The 25,654-nt window shown below is 45.2% G+C and overlaps 1 protein-coding gene across 2 annotated transcripts in view; it reads left to right on the top strand.

Annotated features, from left to right (window-relative positions):
• The window catches only part of EXT2 (exostosin glycosyltransferase 2), an 82,170-nt gene that overhangs the window by 21,278 nt on the left and 35,238 nt on the right, over positions 1 to 25,654 (top strand). For both annotated transcript variants that reach the window (XM_075325733.1, XM_075325731.1), the window contains exon 8: positions 15,145 to 15,276. In XM_075325733.1, coding sequence (XP_075181848.1) covers positions 15,145 to 15,276 — 132 coding nt within the window. The remainder of the gene's footprint in view (positions 1 to 15,144; positions 15,277 to 25,654) is intronic.

The following is a 25,654-nucleotide window of genomic DNA, read 5'->3' as shown; positions in this document are numbered from 1 at the left end:
TTATCTGCGCTGCGGCTTCTGCAAACAAGCTTTCATTTGGCCGGTGGATTTTGCTTGAGTAACCTCTGACCCCGCAGGACTCTGAAGTGCGGTTACTGACAGCACAGATCTGCTTTCAACTCTCCCCCTTCTGGCCTCCTTGTGTTTTTAGGGGGGATGTCTCCGCACAGCGGGGCGCCTGCAGCAGGAGGATCTCATTCTTTCCTCTCCACGGGGCACTATGAATAGGGACCTTGGAAAAAATATTTTTTTTTTTCCCTAGAAAATGTATAACCTGCGGCGTCCATAGGAAGCCGGGATGGGAGGTGCAAGAAGTGCCCCCAATAACACCAGCAAATGGAATTCTTAAAGGGGTTGTCCAGTCTTTTTCTTGGGACCCCTCGGAATAACTACTAGCGCACTTTAGCCCCCTCCCTGGCTGCTCATTGAATCATGCAGTACTTTGTGTCTCCTGCAGCGGCTGGAGCGATGAGCTGACCGTCATGGCTGCTTTCTTTTTGAAGGGGCGTGTGCGATGAGACAATCCCTTTAAGTCATCCTCTTCTGATTAAATTCTGTTATGCGGTGACTATATAGCAGTATATAACAGTCCTGCTGAACATATAAGAGGTTCCAGTACAGTTATAGATAGATAGTGACTTACAGCTGACATTTATTCTGGTGAAATCGGTCACTTTTCTCATCTTTTCCTTCTGGCCCAGACCATTATAACAACTTCTCCAAGCCACAACTCTTCTGCAGAGATTACGACAGACACATCTGACGTCTCTAATTTCTAGCACCGACGTCGTCTTTTCCCGAACTGCACAAGCTCCTAATCCTGCTGATACCCCAATACTGCTGCTGTGTGTGCCCCTATTACTGCACCTGCTTTGGGGCACGACATAGGGGCCCCTCTTACTGCCCCACATAATAACACCATTGTGCCCCTTAATGCCTCCTTTGTGCCCTCTAGATGGTAAAATTGCCCCTTAGAAAATATTAATACCCTATGCAAGTGCCCTAGAAGGACGGCTTAATACCCATGCGCACCTTGGACGGTAAGTGTACCATGAGTGCCCCTATAACATTAAGGTTCTTAAATATCTGATTAATATTTAATATGTACAGCTCCCGTATGCACGGTATGATGGGCCCACAGCTCCCCTATATACAATATGATGGGCTCACAGCTCCTCTATACACAGTATGATGGGCCCACAGCTCCCCTATACACAGTATGATGGGTCTCACAGCTCCCCTATGCACAGTATGATGGGCCCACAGCTTCCCTATACACAGTATGATGGGCCCACAGCTCCCCTATACACAGTATGATGGGCCCACAGCTCCTCTATACACAGTATGATGGGCCCACAGCTCCCCTATACACAGTATGATGGGCCCACAGCTCCCCTATACACAGTATGATGGGCCCACAGCTCCTCTATACACAGTATGATGGGCTCACAGCTCCCCTATACACAGTATGAGGGGCCCACAGCTCCCCTATACGCAGTATGATGGGCCCACAGATCCCCTATACACAGTATGATGGGCCCACAGCTCCCCTATACACAGTATGATGGGCCCACAGCTCCCCTATATACAGTATGATGGTCCCACAGCTCCCCTATATACAGTATGATGGGCCCACAGCTCCCTATACACAGTATGATGGGCCCACAGCTCCCTATACACAGTATGATGGGCCCACAGTTCCCCTATACACAGTATGATGGGCCCACAGCTCCCCTATACACAGTATGATTGGCCCACAGCTCCCCTATACACAGTATGATGGGTCCACAGCTCCCCTATACACAGTATGATTGGCCCACAGCTCCCCTATACACAGTATGATGGGCCCACAGCTCCCCTATATACAGTATGATGGGCCCACAGCTTCCCTATACACAGTATGATGGCCCCACAGCTCCCCTATACACAGTATGATGGGCCCACAGCTCCCCTATACACAGTATGATGGGCCCACAGCTCCTCTATACACAGTATAATGGGCTCACAGCTCCCCTATACACAGTATGATGGGCCCACAGCTCCCCTATACACAGTAAGATGGGCCCACAGCTCCCCTATACACAGTATGATGGGTCCACAACTCCCCTATACACAGTATGATGGGCCCACAGCTCCCCTATACACAGTATGATGGGCGCACAGCTCCCCTATACACAGTATGATGGGCCCACAGCTCCCCTATACACAGTATGATGGGCCCACAGCTCCCCTATACACAGTATGATGGGCCCACAGTTCCCCTATACACAGTATAATGGGCACACAGCTCCCCTATACACAGTATGATGGGCTCACAGCTTCTTATACACAGTATGATGGGCCCACAGTTCCCCTATACACAGTATGATGGGCCCACAGTTCCCCTATACACAGTATGATGGGCCCACAGATCCCCTATACACAGTATGATGGGCCCACACCTCCCCTATACACAGTATAATGGGCACACAGCTCCCCTATACACAGTATGATGGGCCCACACCTCCCCTATACACAGTATAATGGGCACACAGCTCCCCTATACACAGTATGATGGGCCCACACCTCCCCTATACACAGTATGATGGGCCCACACCTCCCCTATACACAGTATAATGGGCCCACAGCTCCCCTATACACAGTATGATGGGTCCACAGCTCCCCTATACACAGTATGATGGGCCCACAGCTCCCCTATACATGGTATGATGGGCCCACACCTCCCCTATACACAGTATGATGGGCCCACAGTTCCCCTATACACAGTATAATGGGCACACAGCTCCCCTATACACAGTATGATGGGCTCACAGCTTCTTATACACAGTATGATGGGCCCACAGTTCCCCTATACACAGTATGATGGGCCCACAGTTCCCCTATACACAGTATGATGGGCCCACAGTTCCCCTATACACAGTATGATGGGCCCACAGTTCCCCTATACACAGTATGATGGGCCCACAGATCCCCTATACACAGTATGATGGGCCCACACCTCCCCTATACACAGTATAATGGGCACACAGCTCCCCTATACACAGTATGATGGGCCCACACCTCCCCTATACACAGTATAATGGGCACACAGCTCCCCTATACACAGTATGATGGGCACACAGCTCCCCTATACACAGTATGATGGGTCCACACCTCCCCTATACACAGTATGATGGGTCCACACCTCCCCTATACACAGTATGATGGGTCCACACCTCCCCTATACACAGTATGATGGCCCCACAGCTCCCCTATACACAGAATTATGGGCCCACAGCTCCCCTATACACAGTATGATGGGCCCACAGCTCCCCTATACACAGTATGATGGGCCCACAGCTCCCCTATACACAGTATGATGGGCCCACAGCTCCCCTATACACAGTATGATGGGCCCACAGCTCCCCTATACACAGTATGATGGGCCCACAGCTCCCCTATACACGGTATGATGGGCCCACACCTCCCCTATACATGGTATGATGGGCCCACACCTCCCCTATACACAGAATTATGGGCCCACAGCTCCCCTATACACAGTATGATGGGTCCACACCTCCCCTATACACAGTATGATGGGCCCACAGCTCCCCTATACACAGTATGATGGGCCCACAGCTCCCCTATACACAGTATGATGGGCCCACACCTCCCCTATACACAGTATGATGGGCCCACACCTCCCCTATACATGGTATGATGGGCTCACAGCTCCTCTATACACAGTATGATGGGCCCACAGCTCCTCTATACACAGTATGATGGGCCCACAGCTCCCCTATACACAGTATGATGGGCCCACAGCTCCCCTATACACAGTATGATGGGCCCACAGTTCCCCTATACACAGTATGATGGGCTCACAGCTTCTTATACACAGTATGATGGGCCCACAGTTCCCCTATACACAGTATGATGGGCCCACAGTTCCCCTATACACAGTATGATGGGCCCACAGATCCCCTATACACAGTATGATGGGCCCACAGATCCCCTATACACAGTATGATGGGCCCACACCTCCCCTATACACAGTATAATGGGCACACAGCTCCCCTATACACAGTATGATGGGCCCACACCTCCCCTATACACAGTATAATGGGCACACAGCTCCCCTATACACAGTATGATGGGCCCACAGCTCCCCTATACACAGTATGATGGGCCCACACCTCCCCTATACATGGTATGATGGGCCCACACCTCCCCTATACACAGAATTATGGGCCCACAGCTCCCCTATACACAGTATGATGGGTCCACACCTCCCCTATACACAGTATGATGGGCCCACAGCTCCCCTATACACAGTATGATGGGCCCACAGCTCCCCTATACACAGTATGATGGGCCCACACCTCCCCTATACACAGTATGATGGGCCCACACCTCCCCTATACATGGTATGATGGGCTCACAGCTCCTCTATACACAGTATGATGGGCCCACAGCTCCCCTATACACAGTATGATGGGCCCACAGCTCCCCTATACACAGTATGATGGGCCCACAGTTCCCCTATACACAGTATGATGGGCTCACAGCTTCTTATACACAGTATGATGGGCCCACAGTTCCCCTATACACAGTATGATGGGCCCACAGTTCCCCTATACACAGTATGATGGGCCCACAGATCCCCTATACACAGTATGATGGGCCCACAGATCCCCTATACACAGTATGATGGGCCCACACCTCCCCTATACACAGTATAATGGGCACACAGCTCCCCTATACACAGTATGATGGGCCCACACCTCCCCTATACACAGTATAATGGGCACACAGCTCCCCTATACGCAGTATGATGGGCCCACAGCTCCCCTATACACAGTATGATGGGCCCACAGCTCCCCTATACACAGTATGATGGGCCCACAGTTCCCCTATACACAGTATGATGGGCTCACAGCTTCTTATACACAGTATGATGGGCCCACAGTTCCCCTATACACACTATGATGGGCCCACAGTTCCCCTATACACAGTATGATGGGCCCACAGATCCCCTATACACAGTATGATGGGCCCACACCTCCCCTATACACAGTATAATGGGCACACAGCTCCCCTATACACAGTATGATGGGCCCACACCTCCCCTATACACAGTATGATGGGCCCACAGCTCCCCTATACACAGTATAATGGGCACACAGCTCCCCTATACACAGTATGATGGGCCCACAGCTCCCCTATACACAGTATAATGGGCACACAGTTCCCCTATACACAGTATGATGGGCCCACAGATCCCCTATACACAGTATGATGGGCCCACACCTCCCCTATACACAGTATAATGGGCACACAGCTCCCCTATACACAGTATGATGGGCCCACACCTCCCCTATACACAGTATAATGGGCACACAGCTCCCCTATACACAGTATGATGGGCACACAGCTCCCCTATACACAGTATGATGGGTCCACACCTCCCCTATACACAGTATGATGGGTCCACACCTCCCCTATACACAGTATGATGGCCCCACAGCTCCCCTATACACAGAATTATGGGCCCACAGCTCCCCTATACACAGTATGATGGGCCCACAGCTCCCCTATACACAGTATGATGGGCCCACAGTTCCCCTATACACAGTATGATGGGCTCACAGCTCCCCTATACACAGTATGATGGGCCCACAGCTCCCCTATACACAGTATGATGGGCCCACAGTTCCCCTATACACAGTATGATGGGCTCACAGCTTCTTATACACAGTATGATGGGCCCACAGTTCCCCTATACACACTATGATGGGCCCACAGTTCCCCTATACACAGTATGATGGGCCCACAGATCCCCTATACACAGTATGATGGGCCCACACCTCCCCTATACACAGTATAATGGGCACACAGCTCCCCTATACACAGTATGATGGGCCCACAGCTCCCCTATACACAGTATGATGGGCCCACAGCTCCCCTATACACAGTATAATGGGCACACAGCTCCCCTATACACAGTATGATGGGCCCACAGCTCCCCTATACACAGTATAATGGGCACACAGTTCCCCTATACACAGTATGATGGGCCCACAGATCCCCTATACACAGTATGATGGGCCCACACCTCCCCTATACACAGTATAATGGGCACACAGCTCCCCTATACACAGTATGATGGGCCCACACCTCCCCTATACACAGTATAATGGGCACACAGCTCCCCTATACACAGTATGATGGGCACACAGCTCCCCTATACACAGTATGATGGGTCCACACCTCCCCTATACACAGTATGATGGGTCCACACCTCCCCTATACACAGTATGATGGCCCCACAGCTCCCCTATACACAGAATTATGGGCCCACAGCTCCCCTATACACAGTATGATGGGCCCACAGCTCCCCTATACACAGTATGATGGGCCCACAGTTCCCCTATACACAGTATAATGGGCCCACAGCTCCCCTATACACAGTATGATGGGCCCACAGCTCCCCTATACACAGTATGATGGGCCCACAGCTCCCCTATACACAGTATGATGGGCCCACACCTCCCCTATACATGGTATGATGGGCCCACAGCTCCTCTATACACAGTATGATGGGCCCACAGCTCCCCTATACACAGTATGATGGGCCCACAGCTCCCTATACACAGTATGATGGGCCCACAGCTCCCCTATACATGGTATGATGGGCCCACAGCTCCCCTATACACAGTATGATGGGCCCACAGCTCCCTATACACAGTATGATGGGCCCACAGCTCCCCTATACACAGTATGATGGGCCCACAGCTCCCCTATACATGGTATGATGGGCTCACAGCTCCCCTATACATGGTATGATGGGCCCACAGATCCCCTATACACAGTATGATGGGCTCACAGCTCCCCTATACATGGTATGATGGGCCCACACCTCCCCTATACACAGTATGATGGGCCAGGGCTAGACTAGTTATTAGGACAACAGAGGGGACGACGGGACAGGAGATTGGGGAGTGGAGATAGGAGGGAGGTGACGGGAGAGGGGCAGTGAGAGATGACTGGAGCGGGGCGGAAGGAGGGGGCGGAGGGAGGGTTACGGGAGCGGGGCGGAGGGTGGGTTACGGGAGCGGGGCGGAGGGTGGGTTACGGGAGCGAGGCGGAGGGTGGGTTACGGGAGCGGGGCGGAGGGAGGGTTACGGGAGCGGGGCGGAGGGTGGGTTACGGGAGCGGGGCGGAGGGTGGGTTACGGGAGCGGGGCGGAGGGTGGGTTACGGGAGCGGGGCGGAGGGTGGGTTACGGGAGCGGGGCGGAGGGTGGGTTACGGGAGCGGGGCGGAGGGTGGGTTACGGGAGCGGGGCGGAGGGTGGGGACGGGGGCGGGGCGGAGGGTGGGGACGGGGGGCGGAGCGGAGGGTTTGGACGGGAGCGGGGAGGGGCCGGGTCGGAGGGAGGGGATGGGGGCGGACGGAGGGATACGGGAGCGGGGTTTGTGCGGCTCACTGTGGATTACCCTGACAGAAGGGTTTGCTACTTTCTATCTGTAACAAGTGCTCGATTTGGTCTATATGAGTTGTCAGCCTCTGGAATTAAGCAGGAATGTCACTATTCACTGACAACAATCAGAGATCTTGAAAATAAGTTGAAAATTGCAGATCCTTCCATTATGCAACAACTAACCTTTGTTTACATAGGACTGCATTTTGGATGAGCGCTGGTATATATAAAGTGAGTTTCCTTAGGGCTTCTCCACATGTCCGATAGACTTCCATGCAGAAAATTGGGAAGACGTATTTCAGTTTTTGCCCGCTGTGATGAGAATCCAATGGAGGTACCAACCTGGGCAATATACAAACAGGAGGGGACCTCAGGGTGGCAGGACACTGACCGGCAGGGGGCAGACGAGTCGCCACCGGTCTCACAGGATCCGCCAGGACGTGCCCGCCGATCACCGCCAGGACGTGCCCGCCGATCACCGCCAGGACGTGCCCGCCGATCACCGCCAGGACGTGCCCGCCGATCACCGCCAGGACGTGCCCGCCGATCGCCGCCAGGACGTGCCCGCCGATCACCGCCAGGACGTGCCCGCCGATCACCGCCAAGTCACCACACTCGTTATCAAGACTTTCACCAGGGGATAGGGTTTAATAAGTAGGAAAGAAACCTCGGCTCCCTTCAGATCTCTCCTCCAGTATTTATTATATCCCGGCACTGCTCCTTGACCCGTGCTCCTTTGAGCCCTACAAGAAAGGGGGTGAATGATGGCCGGGGGAACCCTGCGAAAAGAATTAAGAAGGAAAACAGGGCTTAGGTAACAGAAGAAAAGAGCGCCCTGCGCCGGTGCCGGGCACCCCCCCCCCCCTCCCGCAGCAGAGGTAATCACAGCCATTCTGAAAAAAAAAAAGAGAGAGAAAAAGCGAAGTCGTCATAAATAATCCGTCTGAGTTATGGTCGGGTCGTATGTAAAACGTCAGCTCTGATTTGCCACTGAATATTTAAAGTGTGCAGCCATTAATTTAAAACCCAAACCTTGTAAGCCTGGAACGGGGCGAGTCGAATTAGGAGCTGCCTAACGAGGCAGGTCCTGAGGGTGATGGATGACGGCTGGCGCTGCGCCCAAAACCGCACCACTTTTAAAGGGACACAAAGCTGGAAAACTGTTTGTTTTGTAAAAATAGGCTCGGACAAGTGGCTGCGCTGATAGATGACGGGGCGGTTGGGTTTGGGGGGATCTACCCATCCTCAGTGTGTGCACCCATTAGAATCTAGCTCATATACAGCATTATAGATAACACAGAATTCTATTAATCCAGCATCTGATAATCCGAAAGGTCGGTGGTGATCTGCAGACTTCTCCTCCTGCTGCCTCACAAGCTCAGAGAAATTGCAGCTGCATCTCCCTCCTCCCTCTCTTCATATCTATTGGACTAATCAGGCTTTCCCTAATGTATTTCTAGTGCTGTGCCCAACCATGTTTGCATCATTTTCCTTTTCTCCTACTGTCTCACAGCATGCAGTCTCAGAAGCTCAGAGAAAAACTGCAGCTGCACCTCCCTCCTCCCTCTCTTTATATCTACCGGACAAATCAGGCTTTCCTTAGTGTATTTCTAGTGCTGTGCCCTCCTGTGTTTCCTCACTTTTCCTGTCCTCCTGCTGCCTCACAGCATGTAGTCTTACAAGCACAGGGAGAAACTGCAGCTGCATCTCCCTCCTCCCTCTCTTCATATCTACAAGACAAATCAGGTTATCCATAGTGTAATTCTAGTGCTATGCTCTCCCATGTTTCTTCACTTTTCCTCTCCTCCTGCTACCTCACAGCATGCAGTCTCACAAACACAGGTAGAAACTGCAGCTGCATCTCCTTCCTCCCTCTTTTCACATCTATCGGACCAATTAGGCTTTCCCTAGTGTAATTCTAGTGCTGTGCCCTCCCATGTTTATTCCCTTTTCCTCTCCTCCTGCTGCCTCACAGCATGAAGTCTCACAAGCACAGGGAAAAACTGCAGCTGCATCTCCCTGCTCCCTCTCTTCATATCTACCGGACCAATAAGGCTTTCCCTAGTGTAATTCTAGTGCTGTAACCTGCTGTGTTTCTGCCCTCATTCTCCACTGCTGTCTCACAAGCACAGGGAGAAACTGCAGCTTCATCTCCCTCCTCCCATCTATAGGACCAACCAGGCTTTCCCTACTGTAATCCTAGTGCTATGCTCTCCCATGTTTCTCTCTTCCTATCCACCTGCTACCTCAACACCATGCAGTATCACAAGCAAAAGGAGAAACTGCAGCTGCATCTCCCTCCTCCCTCTCTTCAAATCTATCGGACCAATTAGGCTTTCCCTAGTGTAATTCTAGTGCTGTGCCACCCCATGTTTCCTCCCTTTTCTTTTCCTGCTGTTGCCTCATAGCATGCAGTCTCACAAGCACAGGGAGAAACTGCAGCTGCATCTCCCTCCTCCCTCTCTTCACATCTATCGGACCAATCAGACTTTCCCTATTGTAATTCTAGTCCTGTGCCCTCACATGTTTCCTCCCTTTTCCTCTCCTTTTGCTACCTCACAGCATGCAGCCTTACAAGCACAGGGAAAAACTGCAGCTGCATCTCCCTCCTCCCTCTTCATATCTACCAGACCAATAAGGCTTTCCCTTGTGTAATTCTAGTGCTGTGTCCTCCTGTGTTTCCACCCTCTTTCTCCACTGCTGCCTCACAGCATGCAGTCTCACAAGCACAGGGAGAAACTGCAGCTGCATCTCCCTCCTCCCTCTCTTCATATCTACCAGACAAATCAGGCTTTCCCTAGTGTAATTCTAGTGCTGTGCGGTTTCCTCCCTTTTCTTTTCCTGATGTTGCCTCACAGCATGCAGTCTCACAAGCACAGGGAGAAATTGCAGTTGCATCTCCCTCCTCCCCCTCTATTTAAAACACATATATGTTCAATACTGGAAAAAAAATCTTTATTAAAACCAAATGTGCACACATTAATTTAGGCAAAAAACGAAGTAGACAGTATAGTGAGATTAAAGAAACATGGCTGCTTTCAATTAAAAACAACGCTTCTCTCCAGTCTGTCTCCGGTGCAGTACCAGTATCCACCTATGAGAAGTGCGGCGCTGTTTCTGGTGGAAATCTTGTGCCCCTTTAAAGCCAATTGCACTTTTTTTATTGGCTTCCTCCCCTTTGCAGCGCTTTGATTCCTGCGTGTCACAGCCTTTTACACTAAATTGCAGGCGGGTGGGTTCACATGGTAAAACCTGGCCGACTTGTAGCATCCCTTCTTTGATCCCTAGAAGTATATGAGGGTATCGGTATCCTGCCAGTGGTGCCATATACCCCGCTGTCTTGTAAATACCGGCTATTGTGAAACTTGTAAGGCAGGAGTCGGCAGCCGCTTGTTTGGGCGCAGGGATGGGCCTTTAATGGGCTGTTAATCTTTATGATGTATCCCGGCATGTCTTGTCTTTTCCTGTCTATTTAGGCCGATGCTTCCCTTGGGGGGTTTATACTGCAGCTCCGTGTCGGGCGGTTTACGAGACGCTCTTGTGCTTTACCCACTGATCCGACCCGATGAGCACGACGGCCCCTTCCTTATTGTACCAGTTTTAGGAAGTTTTATAAGGTCAGGGGCCATTGTCCGGCTGATTTCTAACAATTCTGCTTGGTGAATACTAAACTAATACCTCTAAAGCCCTAATATTGGATACCTCGTGGACTAGATCGGGGCTGATCACTGCTGAGATGTCCTTCATTTCCACAGCATTCAACCACCACAAAGAAAGAAAGTTGTGACCCTTTAAAAAGTGAACTTTCCACTATTTTACCCTATGCAATAATGCAGTGTATCTTATATCCTCTTATAATGTGAATGACCCCCAATGCCTGGATACATTTATGACAATGTCAGGACTTGGTCCTGGTGGGACAGTGAGGGATCTGCTTGGGGAATCTCCTCCCAGGCCTGGATCAGGTCATCAGTTGCTAGCGGACGGTCTGTGGCACTATATGGGGGCATCAGATGCACGGATACATAATGTTCCTGATGTTCTCAGTTGGGTTCAGGTCTGGGTAACATGAAGGCGAGTTAGTGGCACTGTTGTCCTCATCATCCATGAAATGCCTATACACATGAGGCTGAGCATTGTCTTGCACCAGGAGGAACCCAAGACCATTGGATCAGTCTAAGGTTTTCGGCTAGGTTTGTGCTACCTTCCAAGAATCTATCTCCCGAGATCATCACTGACCCACCACTAAACCAGGCACACTTGAGAAGGAATGAGCCAGACAGTGGATAGCGGATTGTTTGTGTCACTGTGTGACAGCATCACATGCACTGATACATAATGTTCCAGAGGTTCTCAGTTGGGTTCAGGTCTGGGTAACATGAGGGGAAGTAAGGGGCACCAATGTTCTCGTCATCCATGAAATGCCTTCACACATGAGGCCACTGGATCAGTCTAAGGTTTGAGGCTAGGTTTGTGCCACCTTCCAAGAATCTGCCTTTCCAAGATCATCACTGAACCCACCACTAAACCAGGCACACTTGAGAAGGATTGAGCCAGACAGTGGATGGCGGATGGTCTGTGTCATTATGTGGTGGCATCACATGCACTGATACATAATGTTCCAGAGGTTCTCAGTTGGGTTCAGGTCTGGGTAACATGTGGGCAAGTAAGGGGCACCATTGTCCTCATCATCCATGAAATGCCTTCACACATGAGGCCATGCATTGTCTTGCACCAGGAGGAACCCAAGATCACGGGATCAGTCTCAGGTTTGAGGATAGGTTTGTGCCACCTTCCAAGAATCTACCTCCCGAAAGCATCACAAACCCATCGCCAAACTGGGCACACTTGAGAAGGAATGAGCCAGACAGTGACTAGCGGATGGTTTGTGTCACTATGGCGGCATCACATGCACTGATACATAATCCTCCTGTACCTGTCTGTGTCTTGTATTGTTTATGATTATTGTACTCGTCCCTATTATGTATACCCCTTTCACATGTAAAGCGCCATGGAATTGATGGCGCTATAATAATAAATAATAATATAATAATAATGTTCCAGAGGTTCTCAGTTGGGTTCAGGTCTGGGTAACATGAGGGCAAGTAAGGGGCACCAATGTCTTCGTCATCCATGAAATGCCTACCACTTGACCAGTGTAATATTTGTGCCACTCTCAAAGGATCTGACTCTCAAGCTCATGACTGACCCACCGCCAAACCGGGCACGCTTGAGAAGCAGTGGGCCGGGCGACAATGGTGGCTCTGCCAATTCTGGCGTTCTCTCTCATACCTATATATCTATAGTAAAATGTTAAACTAGAGCAGCTTACTTATGTGTCAGCCTCAGGAAAAGTACAGATAGCCAAAAAATAACAGGCACTCAGCGCCCCAGCAAAGCTGAGGATTTATTTGGCCCATGCACACACATAATGTACAAGTGGGGGTTTTTTTTCAAGCCGTGACAAAAACCTTAGTTAAATGTTGCATTTGAGCCAGTAAAATCCTTCCCTTTTTGCACCTACTCTTCAGCGCTGCCTTGATTTTATTTTTTATCTATCGCCTTTTTATACTTTCTGCCTGGAAGAAAAAAAAAATTTAAACTTTTTATCCATCCCGTAGCTTTTAAGGTTTTGCAAATGAAACACGGGACCCCTCCACCCTCCCGACGAGGCTGCCTCTCCCCTTCACATGCAATTTCCACGGGGCCACTGGTAAACCCTGGAGGCTGTAAATTAAAACCACTTTATTTGATAGTCGCCCGTCAGGGGCCCCCCTCTCTCCTTGAAACTTTGTAACTCAAGAGGCTTACAGCATGAGGTCAGCATCCCTGAAGGTATAATGCTTGGCAAACCGGGACTCCACCGGCGGAATTCTGGGAAAGGACGGATGGTTTTTTTTTCTTTTCATTTTTGGAACTCTGGTTACAATGTAACGTTCAAACACTCCGATCCGAAAGAAAAACACGATTTAGTTTCTTTTGTGCGGTCGCAGCGGTTAGATAGGAACGGGTTCAGCGCATGATGTCATGTACAGTCTCCGAGCGTGTCAGTCTCCCCGGCCCCCGCGACCTCCACTGACACATCTACAACGTGATGATCGACCGGCGCAGGGCAATCTAACCGAGAGGAAAATAAACACAGGACGTATACATTTCATCCCTTCTATAGGACCTCAGCATAGGTTAATGTCAACGCCCCAGATTTAAAGCAAGATGACATCTCCTAGAAGAGGTACAAGAATATAACTAATACTGCCCCTCTATGTACAAGAATATGACTACTATAATACTGCTCCTATGTACAAGAATATAACTACTATAATACTGCTCCCTATGAACAAGAATATAACTACTATAATACTGCCCTCTATGTACAAGAATATAACTACTATAATACTGCCTCCTATGTACAAGAATATAACTACTATAATACTGCCCCTATGTACAAGAATATAACTACTATAATACTGCCTCCTATGTACAAGAATATAACTACTATAATACTGCTCCCTATGAACAAGAATATAACTACTATAATACTGCCCCTATGTACAAGAATATAACTACTATAATACTGCCCTCTATGTACAAGAATATAACTACTATAATACTGCCTCCTATGTACAAGAATATAACTACTATAATACTGCTCCCTATGAACAAGAATATAACTACTATAATACTGCCCTCTATGAACAAGAATATAACTACTATAATACTGCCCCCTATGTACAAGAATATAACTGCTATAATACTGCTTCTATATACAAGAATATAACTACTATAATACTGCCCCTATGTACAAGAATATAACTACTATAATACTGCCCCTATGTACAAGAATATAACTACTATAATACTGCCACTATGTACAAGAATATAACTACTATAATACTGCCACTATGTACAAGAATATAACTACTATAATACTGCCCTCTATGTACAAGAATATAACTACTATAATACTGCCCCTATGTACAAGAATATAACTACTATAATACTGCCCCTATGTACAAGAATATAACTACTATAATACTGCCCCTATGTACAAGAATATAACTACTATAATACTGCCCCTATGTACAAGAATATAACTACTATAATACTGCCCCTATGTACAAGAATATAACTACTATAATACTGCCCTCTATGTACAAGAATATAACTACTATAATACTGCCCCTATGTACAAGAATATAACTACTATAATACTGCCCCCTATGTACAAGAATATAACTACTATAATACTGCCCCTATGTACAAGAATATAACTACTATAATACTGCCCCTATGTACAAGAATATAACTACTATAATACTGCCCCTATGTACAAGAATATAACTACTATAATACTGCCCCCTATGTACAAGAATATAACTACTATAATACTGCCCCTATGTACAAGAATATAACTACTATAATACTGCCCCTATGTACAAGAATATAACTACTATAATACTGCCCCTATATACAAGAATATAACTACAATAATACTGCCCTCTATGTACAAGAATATAACTGGTATAATTCTGCTTCTATATACAAGAATATAACTACTAGAATACTGCCCCCTATGTCTAAGAATATAATTACTATAATACTGCCTCCTATGTACAAGAATAGAACTGTTATAATACGGTCTTCTATACTTTAGAAAATACCTCTCCTTACATTGTATTTCCAGGCTCGTTGGTTCTGGGAAGCCTATTTTAAATCTATGAAATCCATTGCTTTGGCGACGCTGCAGATCATCAATGACAGAATCTACCCCTATGCAGCACGGTCTTACGAGGAGTGGAATGATCCTCCATCTGTGGTAAGATTTCAGACTCTGATTCTATATATGTAAATATTTTTTTGTTGTATTTTCAGTGTTTCAGATCTCCTGGAATCTCCTGCTCTTAATGTGGGACATAGTCTGACAGCACAATGTCAGTATTCTGTGTTCTCTGTAATAAATATACTGTATATATATTATATATATATATAATATGTATAATTATATACATTAAACATACTACTTGTAGCATTAAGGTGATTATCCACTAGTCTGATATTGGTGGCCTATCCTTATGTCAGACCATCAATATCAGATTCACAGAGGTGCGACACCCGACTCCCCCGGCTGTTGCCGGCAGCGATCATATGTTATCATTTCTAGAAATGAACAGAACGGCTCTGTATACTGGCTGCAGCAGGGTACTGCAGATCCACCCCTATTCATTCAGATAGGGGCCATAACTGCAACAGTAATGGACAACCCCTTGAAGCCTGAATGCTACCTATATCTTTTTCATCATTTTACAGTTTACCTTACGTTTCAGACTATAAATGACACCAAAGTCTTTAGTTTGTGGTGAAGTTCCTCCTTCCAGAGCTGCACTCACTATTCTGCTGGTGCAGTCACTGTTTACATACATTACATTACTTATCCTGTACTGATCCTGAGTTACCTCCTGTATTATACTCCAGAGCTGCACTCACTATTCTGCTGGTGCAGTCACTGTCTACATACATTACATTACTGATCCTGAGTTACATCCTGTATTATACTCCAGAGCTGCACTCACTATTCTGGTGGTGTAGTCACTGTGTACATACATTACATTACTTATCCTGTACTGATCCTGAGTTACCTCCTGTATTATACTCCAGAGCTGCACTTACTATTCTGCTGGTGCAGTCACTGTCTACATACATTACATTACTGATCCTGAGTTACATCCTGTATTATACTCCAGAGCTGCACTCACTATTCTGCTGGTGCAGTCACTGTGTACATACATTACATTACTTATCCTGTACTGATCCTGAGTTACCTCCTGTATTATACTCCAGAGCTGCACTTACTATTCTGCTGGTGCAGTCACTGTCTACATACATTACATTACTGATCCTGAGTTACATCCTGTATTATACTCCAGAGCTGCACTCACTATTCTGCTGGTGCAGTCACTGTGTACATATATTACATTACTGATCCTGAGTTACATCCTGTATTATACTCCAGAGCTGTGATCGATACTGAACACAATTTGGACAGTTGTATTCTGAGTGCAGCTCTGAAGTGTAATACAGAAGGTAATTTTCTAATAATATATATTGTAACGTGGTGTTTTTCGATGAATGGAGGATTTATTTGCTTGCTGTTGTGCTGGTAGCATTTGGGTAATTTAGCGCGGAGAGGGAGATAAGCCACCCATTTACTTTTCCCTCCCTATGACTCCAGTTAACTGCGGCGATGCGGTTCCCTGAGCAGCGGAGCACACTGCGGTTTGTGCATTTGTATGTAGTAGGCTTTGCTTTTTCCTGATCCTGATTTCCTGTAGATCCGGGTCCGACCCAGACGCGGGATTCCGGTTGCACGATCCGGATTCGTGTTTTTTTTTATTTTTTTTTTCTCTCTCTCGCTCTCTCTCTCTCTTGCGCTCTCTCTCTCTCTTGCGCTCTCTCTCTCTCTCTCGCGCGCTCTCTCTCTCGCGCGCTCTCTCTCTCGCGCGCTCTCTCTCGCTCTCTCTGGCTCTCTCGCGCTCTCGCTCTGTCTCGCGCTCTCGCTCTGTCTCGCGCGCTCTCGCTCTGTCTCGCGCGCTCTCGCTCTGTCTCGCGCGCTCTCGCTCTGTCTCGCGCGCTCTCGCTCTGTCTCGCGCGCTCTCGCTCTGTCTCGCGCGCTCTCGCTCTGTCTCGCGCGCTCTCGCTCTGTCTCGCGCGCTCTCGCTCTGTCTCGCGCGCTCTCGCTCTGTCTCGCGCGCTCTCGCTCTGTCTCGCGCGCTCTCGCTCTGTCTCGCGCGCTCTCGCTCTGTCTCGCGCGCTCGCGCTCTGTCTCGCGCGCTCGCGCTCTGTCTCGCGCGCTCGCGCTCTGTCTCGCGCGCTCGCGCTCTGTCTCGCGCTCTGTCTCGCGCGCTCGCGCTCTCTTTCGCTCTTTCTATCTTTCTATCTTTTTCTTTCTCTTTCTCTCTCCCAGTCTCTTGCTCTCTTTCTCGCTCTCTTTCTCGCTCGCTCTCTTTCTCTCGCTCCTCATTGACATATATTGGCCGGATTCCGGATCGGATCCGGACTTCATTGTCAACCCGCCACTGATCCGCCGGACCCGGATTATTAGTAATCCGCTCAACTCTAGCCTCCGATCTGCGGATGAGCGCGGCTAATCTTCCGTTCTGAGATATCTAGCTACCTATGTAGCCATGATCACTGTTAGGACATGTTCACATTGCAGAAAATCTCCTCTGCAGACAGAATCTGAATGTTACCTGCAGATTTCCCTCTACTACATGGAATAGGGTCAAATCTGCAATGAAAAGCCGCAGAAAAATGAGCACCATTGATATGGCAGCCGCACCATGTTTTCATTTTTTTAATGCAACTTTTTTTCCCCAGGAAATCATTCGGAAACCCCCCCCAAACATTCACTTACATTGCACTGTAAAGCTGCGATGTGTGAACTTGCCATGATGGGTCCGTATACCTGAAATAGCTGTCGGCCGGCTCCAGATTCAGTGACCAATATCCCCCCCCCACCTTGCTGGTCCAGGTGAACGGACACTGGGCAATAGTCTAAGAATGGACCGTCTGTCCACGTTTCATCCAACAATGGATCGGACATGCTGAATCCCAGCATGCGCCATCCTTCTTTCCTGTGATATCTGCTGTCCTGCACCTTAGATAGGGCATCAGTACTTCCGAAATCAGCAGGTTAATCTGTGCTCAGACAGGTGTATGTCACTATCTGTATACGGACCGCGGGGTCTCCTGACCCCCGAACATACAGCCTTCTGTGTGCCTAAGGCTGTAAGTGCAGGTCAATACATTGGTGGTCAGTGTGGGCATTGTGGTCATATACAAATAGTGATATGTGGCCATTTGAACCTCGGACATCCCATAATGACCCACATACCCCAATTCATTCTGCTTAACTCACACCTTTTAGGTAATCTGGGGTCCACTGAAGACTGAAGAGGGGCTACAAAGAGTGTCGCACACGGTCCATTGTTATGGATGGGCCCTGTGCAATGCTTCAGTTTCCCTGTGGTGGCGCTGTATTAAAGAATACCGCTAATCGCCGGGGGTCTCAACTGGTAAAAACGTCATCCTATAGTTAAAAGACCCTTCTAACAATTGATGATTTTCCATCGCTGACCTCCTATTTATAAGGGATCTGTTTCTGCTAGAAAGATAGAAATACCCTTTTTCCCTTCATCCATAAGCATTGCATGTGAAATATTAGGCTTTCTGCAGCCTCCACTAGGGGGCGCTATTCAACACACTTTGCAAGTTATCATTAGGGTCCAGATGGCCTTAAAAAAAAAAAAAAGTGTCAAGGTATAAATGGATAAAATAAGTTGTCACCATCGATAGATCAGTCCGATAAGTAGAAGGGGTTGTTGTCCGGTACAGGTGCCATATTGCAATCACCGCTGCAGTCTGTCACTGGAGACTAAAGAGCGGGACGGCATCACTTCCTGGCCTGGTGGAGACCATTGAGCACTGAGGTCCGTTTTATAGTCACCTGACTGATTGTGCTTGTGATTGGCTGCAGCGGTAACTGGAATATGGCTTTGGATGTGTATTTGATCACCTGGGTAAACGCTGCTGACAATCACAGTCCTGGACTGTTGGATAATGAAGGAATAAACCTCAGTGAGTATACCCACGGCCCGCCACCATAAAGCCATGGCACCGATCATCAGTGGTTCAGTCTTGGTCCCCCTTAGAGCGTTTCGGTGGACTGTCCCACTGTGATACAATATATAGACCTATAATGGCGGTTATATGGCGCTTGTTTCCCGACTCATCCCGCCACGCCACGTTCTTTACGCTGACATTGTCTGTGCACTCGTACGTCATGCAGCGGCCCCCTCCACGCCTCCCGCACGCAGTGAATGGGTCGCAGCACTAATCACCTGATTCTTATTATCTGCCGCACAGAACAGCTTCTCTCCGCGCTGCTGTGTCGGAGGAGATATGTTCTGCCGGTCACATTGCTGGGAAGCCGCCCTGCGCTGTACTCCATCCACCATGTGATTGATGGGTTACATCACATGATCATGACCCACAGATGGCCGCCATCCCTACTGCACCGCTCCAGCGCACATCGTGTGTCTACATGTTGTATAAGGTGTGTGTTCACTCAGTATGGATTCACCCTACACAAATGTCATCTATTTTTTTTATAGGTAATCTACCGTTAGTAAACTGCTGATGCGTTTACACTCTGCAGTATGTCCATTATCCTGAATAAGTGTATATCCAGAGTATGTATATATCTACTATAATACTGCACCTATGTACAAGAATATAACTACTATAATACTGCCCCTATGTACAAGAATATAACAACTATAATACTGCCCCTATGTACAAGAATATAACTACTATAATACTGCCCCCTATGTACAAGAATATAACTGCTATAATACTGCCCCTATGTACAAGAATATAACTACTATAATACTGCCCCTATGTACAAGAATATAACTACTATAATACTGCCCCTATGTATATACAAGAATATAACTGCTATAATACTGCCCCTATGTACAAGAATATAACTACTATAATACTGCCCCTATGTACAAGAATATAACTACTATAATACTGCCCCTATGTACATGAATATAACTACTATAATACTGCCCCCTATGTACAAGAATATAACTACTATAATACTGCTCCTATGTACAAGAATATAACTACTATAATACTGCCCCCTATGTACATGAATATAACTACTATAATACTGCCCCCTATGTACAAGAATATAACTACTATAATACTGCTCCTATGTACAAGAATATAACTACTATAATACTGCCCCCTATGTACATGAATATAACTACTATAATACTGCCCCCTATGTACAAGAATATAACTACTATAATACTGCCTCTATGTACAAGAATATAACTACTATAATACTGCCCCTATGTACAGGAATATAACTACTATAATACTGCCCCTATGTACAAGAATATAACTACTATAATACTGCCCCCTATATACACGAATATAACTACTATAATACTGCCCCCTATGTAAAAGAATATAACTACTATAATACTGCCCCTATGTACAAGAATATAACTACTATAATGCTGCCCCCTATGTACAAGAATATAACTACTATAATACTGCCCCCTATGTACAAGAATATAACTACTATAATACTGCCCCCTGTGTACAAGAATATAACTACTATAATACTGCCCCCTATGTACAGGAATATAACTGCTATAATACTACCCCTATGTACAAGAATATAACTACTATAATACTGCCCCCTATGTACAGGAATATAACTGCTATAATACTACCCCTATGTACAAGAATATAACTACTATAATACTGCCCCTATGTACAAGAATATAACTACTATAATACTGCTCCCAATGTACAAGAATATAACTACTATAATACTGCCCCTATGTACAAGAATATAACTACTATAATACTGCCCCTATGTACAAGAATATAACTACTATAATACTGCCCCCTATGTACAAGAGTATAACTACTATAATACTGCTCACTATGTACAAGAATATGACTACTATAATACTGCTCCTATGTACAAGAATATAACTACTATAATACTGCCCCTATGTACAAGAATATAACTACTATAATACTGCCCCTATGTACAAGAATATAACTTCTATAATACTGCCCATATGTACAAGAATATAACTAGTATAATACTACTCCCTATGTACAAGAATATAACTACTATAATACTGCCCCTGTGTACAAGAATATAACTACTATAATACTGCCCTCTATGTAGAAGAATATAACTACTATAATACTGCCCTCTATGTACAAGAATATAACTACTATAATACTGCTCCCAATGTACAAGAATACAACTACTATAATACTGCCCCTATGTACAAGAATATAACTACTATAATACTGCCCCCTATGTACAAGAGTATAACTACTATAATACTGCTCCTATGTACAAGAATATAACTACTATAATACTGCCCCTATGTACAAGAATATAACTAGTATAATACTGCCCCTATGTACAAGAATATAACTACTATAATACTGCCCCCTATGTGCAAGAATGTAACTACTATAATACTGCCTCTATGTACAAGAATATAACTACTATAATACTGCCCCTATGTACAGGAATATAACTACTATAATACTGCCCCCTATGTACAAGAATATAACTACTATAATACTGCCCCTATGTACAAGAATATAACTACTATAATACTGCCCCTATGTACAAGAATATAACTACTATAATACTGCCCCCTATATACAAGACTATAACTACTATAATACTGCCCCCTATGTACAGGAATATAACTACTATAATACTGTCCCCTATGTACAAGAATATAACTACTATAATACTGCCCCTATGTACAAGAATATAACTACTATAATACTGCCCCTATGTACAAGAATATAACTACTATAATACTGCCCCCTATGTACAAGAGTATAACTACTATAATACTGCTCACTATGTACAAGAATATGACTACTATAATACTGCTCCTATGTACAAGAATATAACTACTATAATACTGCCCCTATGTACAAGAATATAACTTCTATAATACTGCCCATATGTACAAGAATATAACTAGTATAATACTACTCCCTATGTACAAGAATATAACTACTATAATACTGCCCCTGTGTACAAGAATATAACTACTATAATACTGCTCCCTATGTACAAGTATATAACTACTATAATACTGCCCCTATGTACAAGAATATAACTACTATAATACTGCCCCTATGTACAAGAATATAACTACTATAATACTGCCCTCTATGTACAAGAATATAACTACTATAATACTGCCCTCTATGTACAAGAATATAACTACTATAATACTGCTCCCAATGTACAAGAATACAACTACTATAATACTGCCCCTATGTACAAGAATATAACTACTATAATACTGCCCCCTATGTACAAGAGTATAACTACTATAATACTGCTCCTATGTACAAGAATATAACTACTATAATACTGCCCCTATGTACAAGAATATAACTAGTATAATACTGCCCCTATGTACAAGAATATAACTACTATAATACTGCCCCCTATGTGCAAGAATGTAACTACTATAATACTGCCTCTATGTACAAGAATATAACTACTATAATACTGCCCCCTATGTACATGAATATAACTACTATAATACTGCCCCCTATGTACAAGAATATAACTACTATAATACTGCTCCTATGTACAAGAATATAACTAGTATAATACTGCCCCCTATGTACAAGAATATAACTACTATAATACTGCCCCCTATGTGCAAGAATGTAACTACTATAATACTGCCCCTATGTACAGGAATGTAACTACTATAATACTGCCCCTATGTACAGGAATATAACTACTATAATACTGTCCCCTATGTACAAGAATATAACTACTATAATACTGTCCCCTATGTACAAGAATATAACTACTGTAATACTGCTCCTTTTGTACAAGAATATAACTACTATAATACTGCCCCTATGTACAAGAATATAACTACTATAATACTGCTCCTATGTACAAGAATATAACTACTATAATACTGCCGCATGTACAGGAATATAACTACTATAATACTGCCCCCTATATACAAGAATATAACTGCTATAATACTGCCCCCTATGTATAAGAATATAACTACTATAATACTGCCCATATGTACAAGAGTATAACTACTATAATACTGCTCCCTATGTACAAGTATATAACTACTATAATACTGCCCCTATGTACAAGAATATAACTACTATAATACTGCCCCTATGTACAAGAATATAACTACTATAATACTGCCCTCTATGTACAAGAATATAACTACTATAATACTGCCCTCTATGTACAAGAGTATAACTACTATAATACTGGCCCTATGTATAAGAATATAACTACTATAATACTGCCCCTATGTACAAGAATATAACTACTATAATACTGCCCCCTATGTACATGAATATAACTACTATAATAGTGCCCCCTATGTACAAGAATATAACTACTATAATACTGCCCCCTATGTACAAGAATATAACTACTATAATACTGCTCCTATGTACAAGAAGATAACTAGTATAATACTGCCCCCTATGTACAAGAATATAACTACTATAATACTGCCCCCTATGTGCAAGAATGTAACTACTATAATACTGCCTCTATGTACAAGAATATAACTACTATAATACTGCCCCTATGTACAGGAATATAACTACTATAATACTGTCCCCTATGTACAGGAATATAACTACTATAATACTGCCCCCTATGTACAAGAATATAACTACTATAATACTGCCCCTATGTACAAGAATATAACTACTATAATACTGCCCCTATGTACAAGAATATAACTACTATAATACTGCCCCCTATATACAAAACTATAACTACTATAATACTGCCCCCTATGTACAGGAATATAACTACTATAATACTGTCCCCTATGTACAAGAATATAACTACTATAATACTGCCCCTATGTACAAGAATATAACTACTATAATACTGCCCCTATGTACAAGAATATAACTACTATAATACTGCCCCCTATGTACAGGAATATAACTACTATGATACTGCCCCCTATATACAAGAATATAACTGCTATAATACTGCCCCCTATGTACAGGAATATAACTACTATAATACTGTCCCCTATGTACAAGAATATAACTACTATAATACTGCCCCTATGTACAAGAATATAACTACTATAATACTGCCCCTATGTACAAGAATATAACTACTATAATACTGCCCCCTATGTACAGGAATATAACTACTATAATACTGCCCCCTATATACAAGAATATAATTACTATAATACTGCCCCTATGTACAAGAATATAACTACTATAATACTGCCCCCTATATACAAGACTATAACTACTATAATACTGCCCCCTATGTACAGGAATATAACTACTATAATACTGTCCCCTATGTACAAGAATATAACTACTATAATACTGCCCCTATGTACAAGAATATAACTACTATAATACTGCCCCTATGTACAAGAATATAACTACTATAATACTGCCCCCTATGTACAGGAATATAACTACTATAATACTGCCCCCTATATACAAGAATATAACTGCTATAATACTGCCCCCTATGTACAGGAATATAACTACTATAATACTGTCCCCTATGTACAAGAATATAACTACTATAATACTGCCCCTATGTACAAGAATATAACTACTATAATACTGCCCCTATGTACAAGAATATAACTACTATAATACTGCCCCTATGTACAAGAATATAACTACTATAATACTGCCCCCTATGTACAGGAATATAACTACTATAATACTGCCCCCTATATACAAGAATATAACTACTATAATACTGCCCCTCTATGTATAAGAATATAACTACTATAATACTGCTCCTATGTACAAGAATATAACTACTATAATACTGCTCCTATATATACTCTTCTTCCACATGTAGGCCCCATACGTGGAGCCGTTTGCCCATGGAGGGGTTAATGTTGCGGCGCTCGTGCCCTTTAACCAGCGCAGGATGAGAATCACACTGACATTCTTTCTCAGAGTATTGCTGTGGAAATACATTGTGCATAATTGGAGAAAAAAATAGAATAAATCAAGACTTTCCTTTTTGTAAGGTCTGGTAATTCATAATTGAAACCACATTGGTGGTTGAGGGGCTGGTATTTAAGAAGAGGACGAAAAAACATGAAAATACCAAGAGAATCTAAAATGAGCTGTGTACTCCGTCCGCCATGACCGTCCGGTCTCAAGGCCGCGCCGAGGGAGGACGGAAGGGGCAGCCGCCGCGCTTTTATCAGCCGAACGCACCCGCCGGACCCTCGCTACAGAAGATGGAGGTCTGCGTCCTGCACATTAGTAAATGGCCAGACTCCTATCAGTGTTATCATAGATGGGGCCGTGTATCCATCAGTATTCCTCTGTACCACCAGGCATCCAATCTTCTTGTAAACTGCTCCAGGTCTCATATCTGAAGGCGTCTTCTTTTCTCTCAAAAGCAATTTTAAGATCTCTTCACAGGTATCAATGGGCTTTAGATCCGGACTCATTGCTTCAGAACTCTCCAACGCTTTCTTTCCATCTATTTTTGGGGTCATTGTCCTGCTGGAAGACCAATGACCTAGGACACACCCCTAGCTTTCTGA

The sequence above is a fragment of the Anomaloglossus baeobatrachus genome, chromosome 10 (genome assembly GCF_048569485.1).
Source record: "Anomaloglossus baeobatrachus isolate aAnoBae1 chromosome 10, aAnoBae1.hap1, whole genome shotgun sequence".
Classification (NCBI taxonomy): Eukaryota; Metazoa; Chordata; class Amphibia; order Anura; family Aromobatidae; genus Anomaloglossus; species Anomaloglossus baeobatrachus.
Note: the sequence above shows the minus strand (reverse complement) of the source record. Positions and strands in the feature narration are given on the sequence as shown.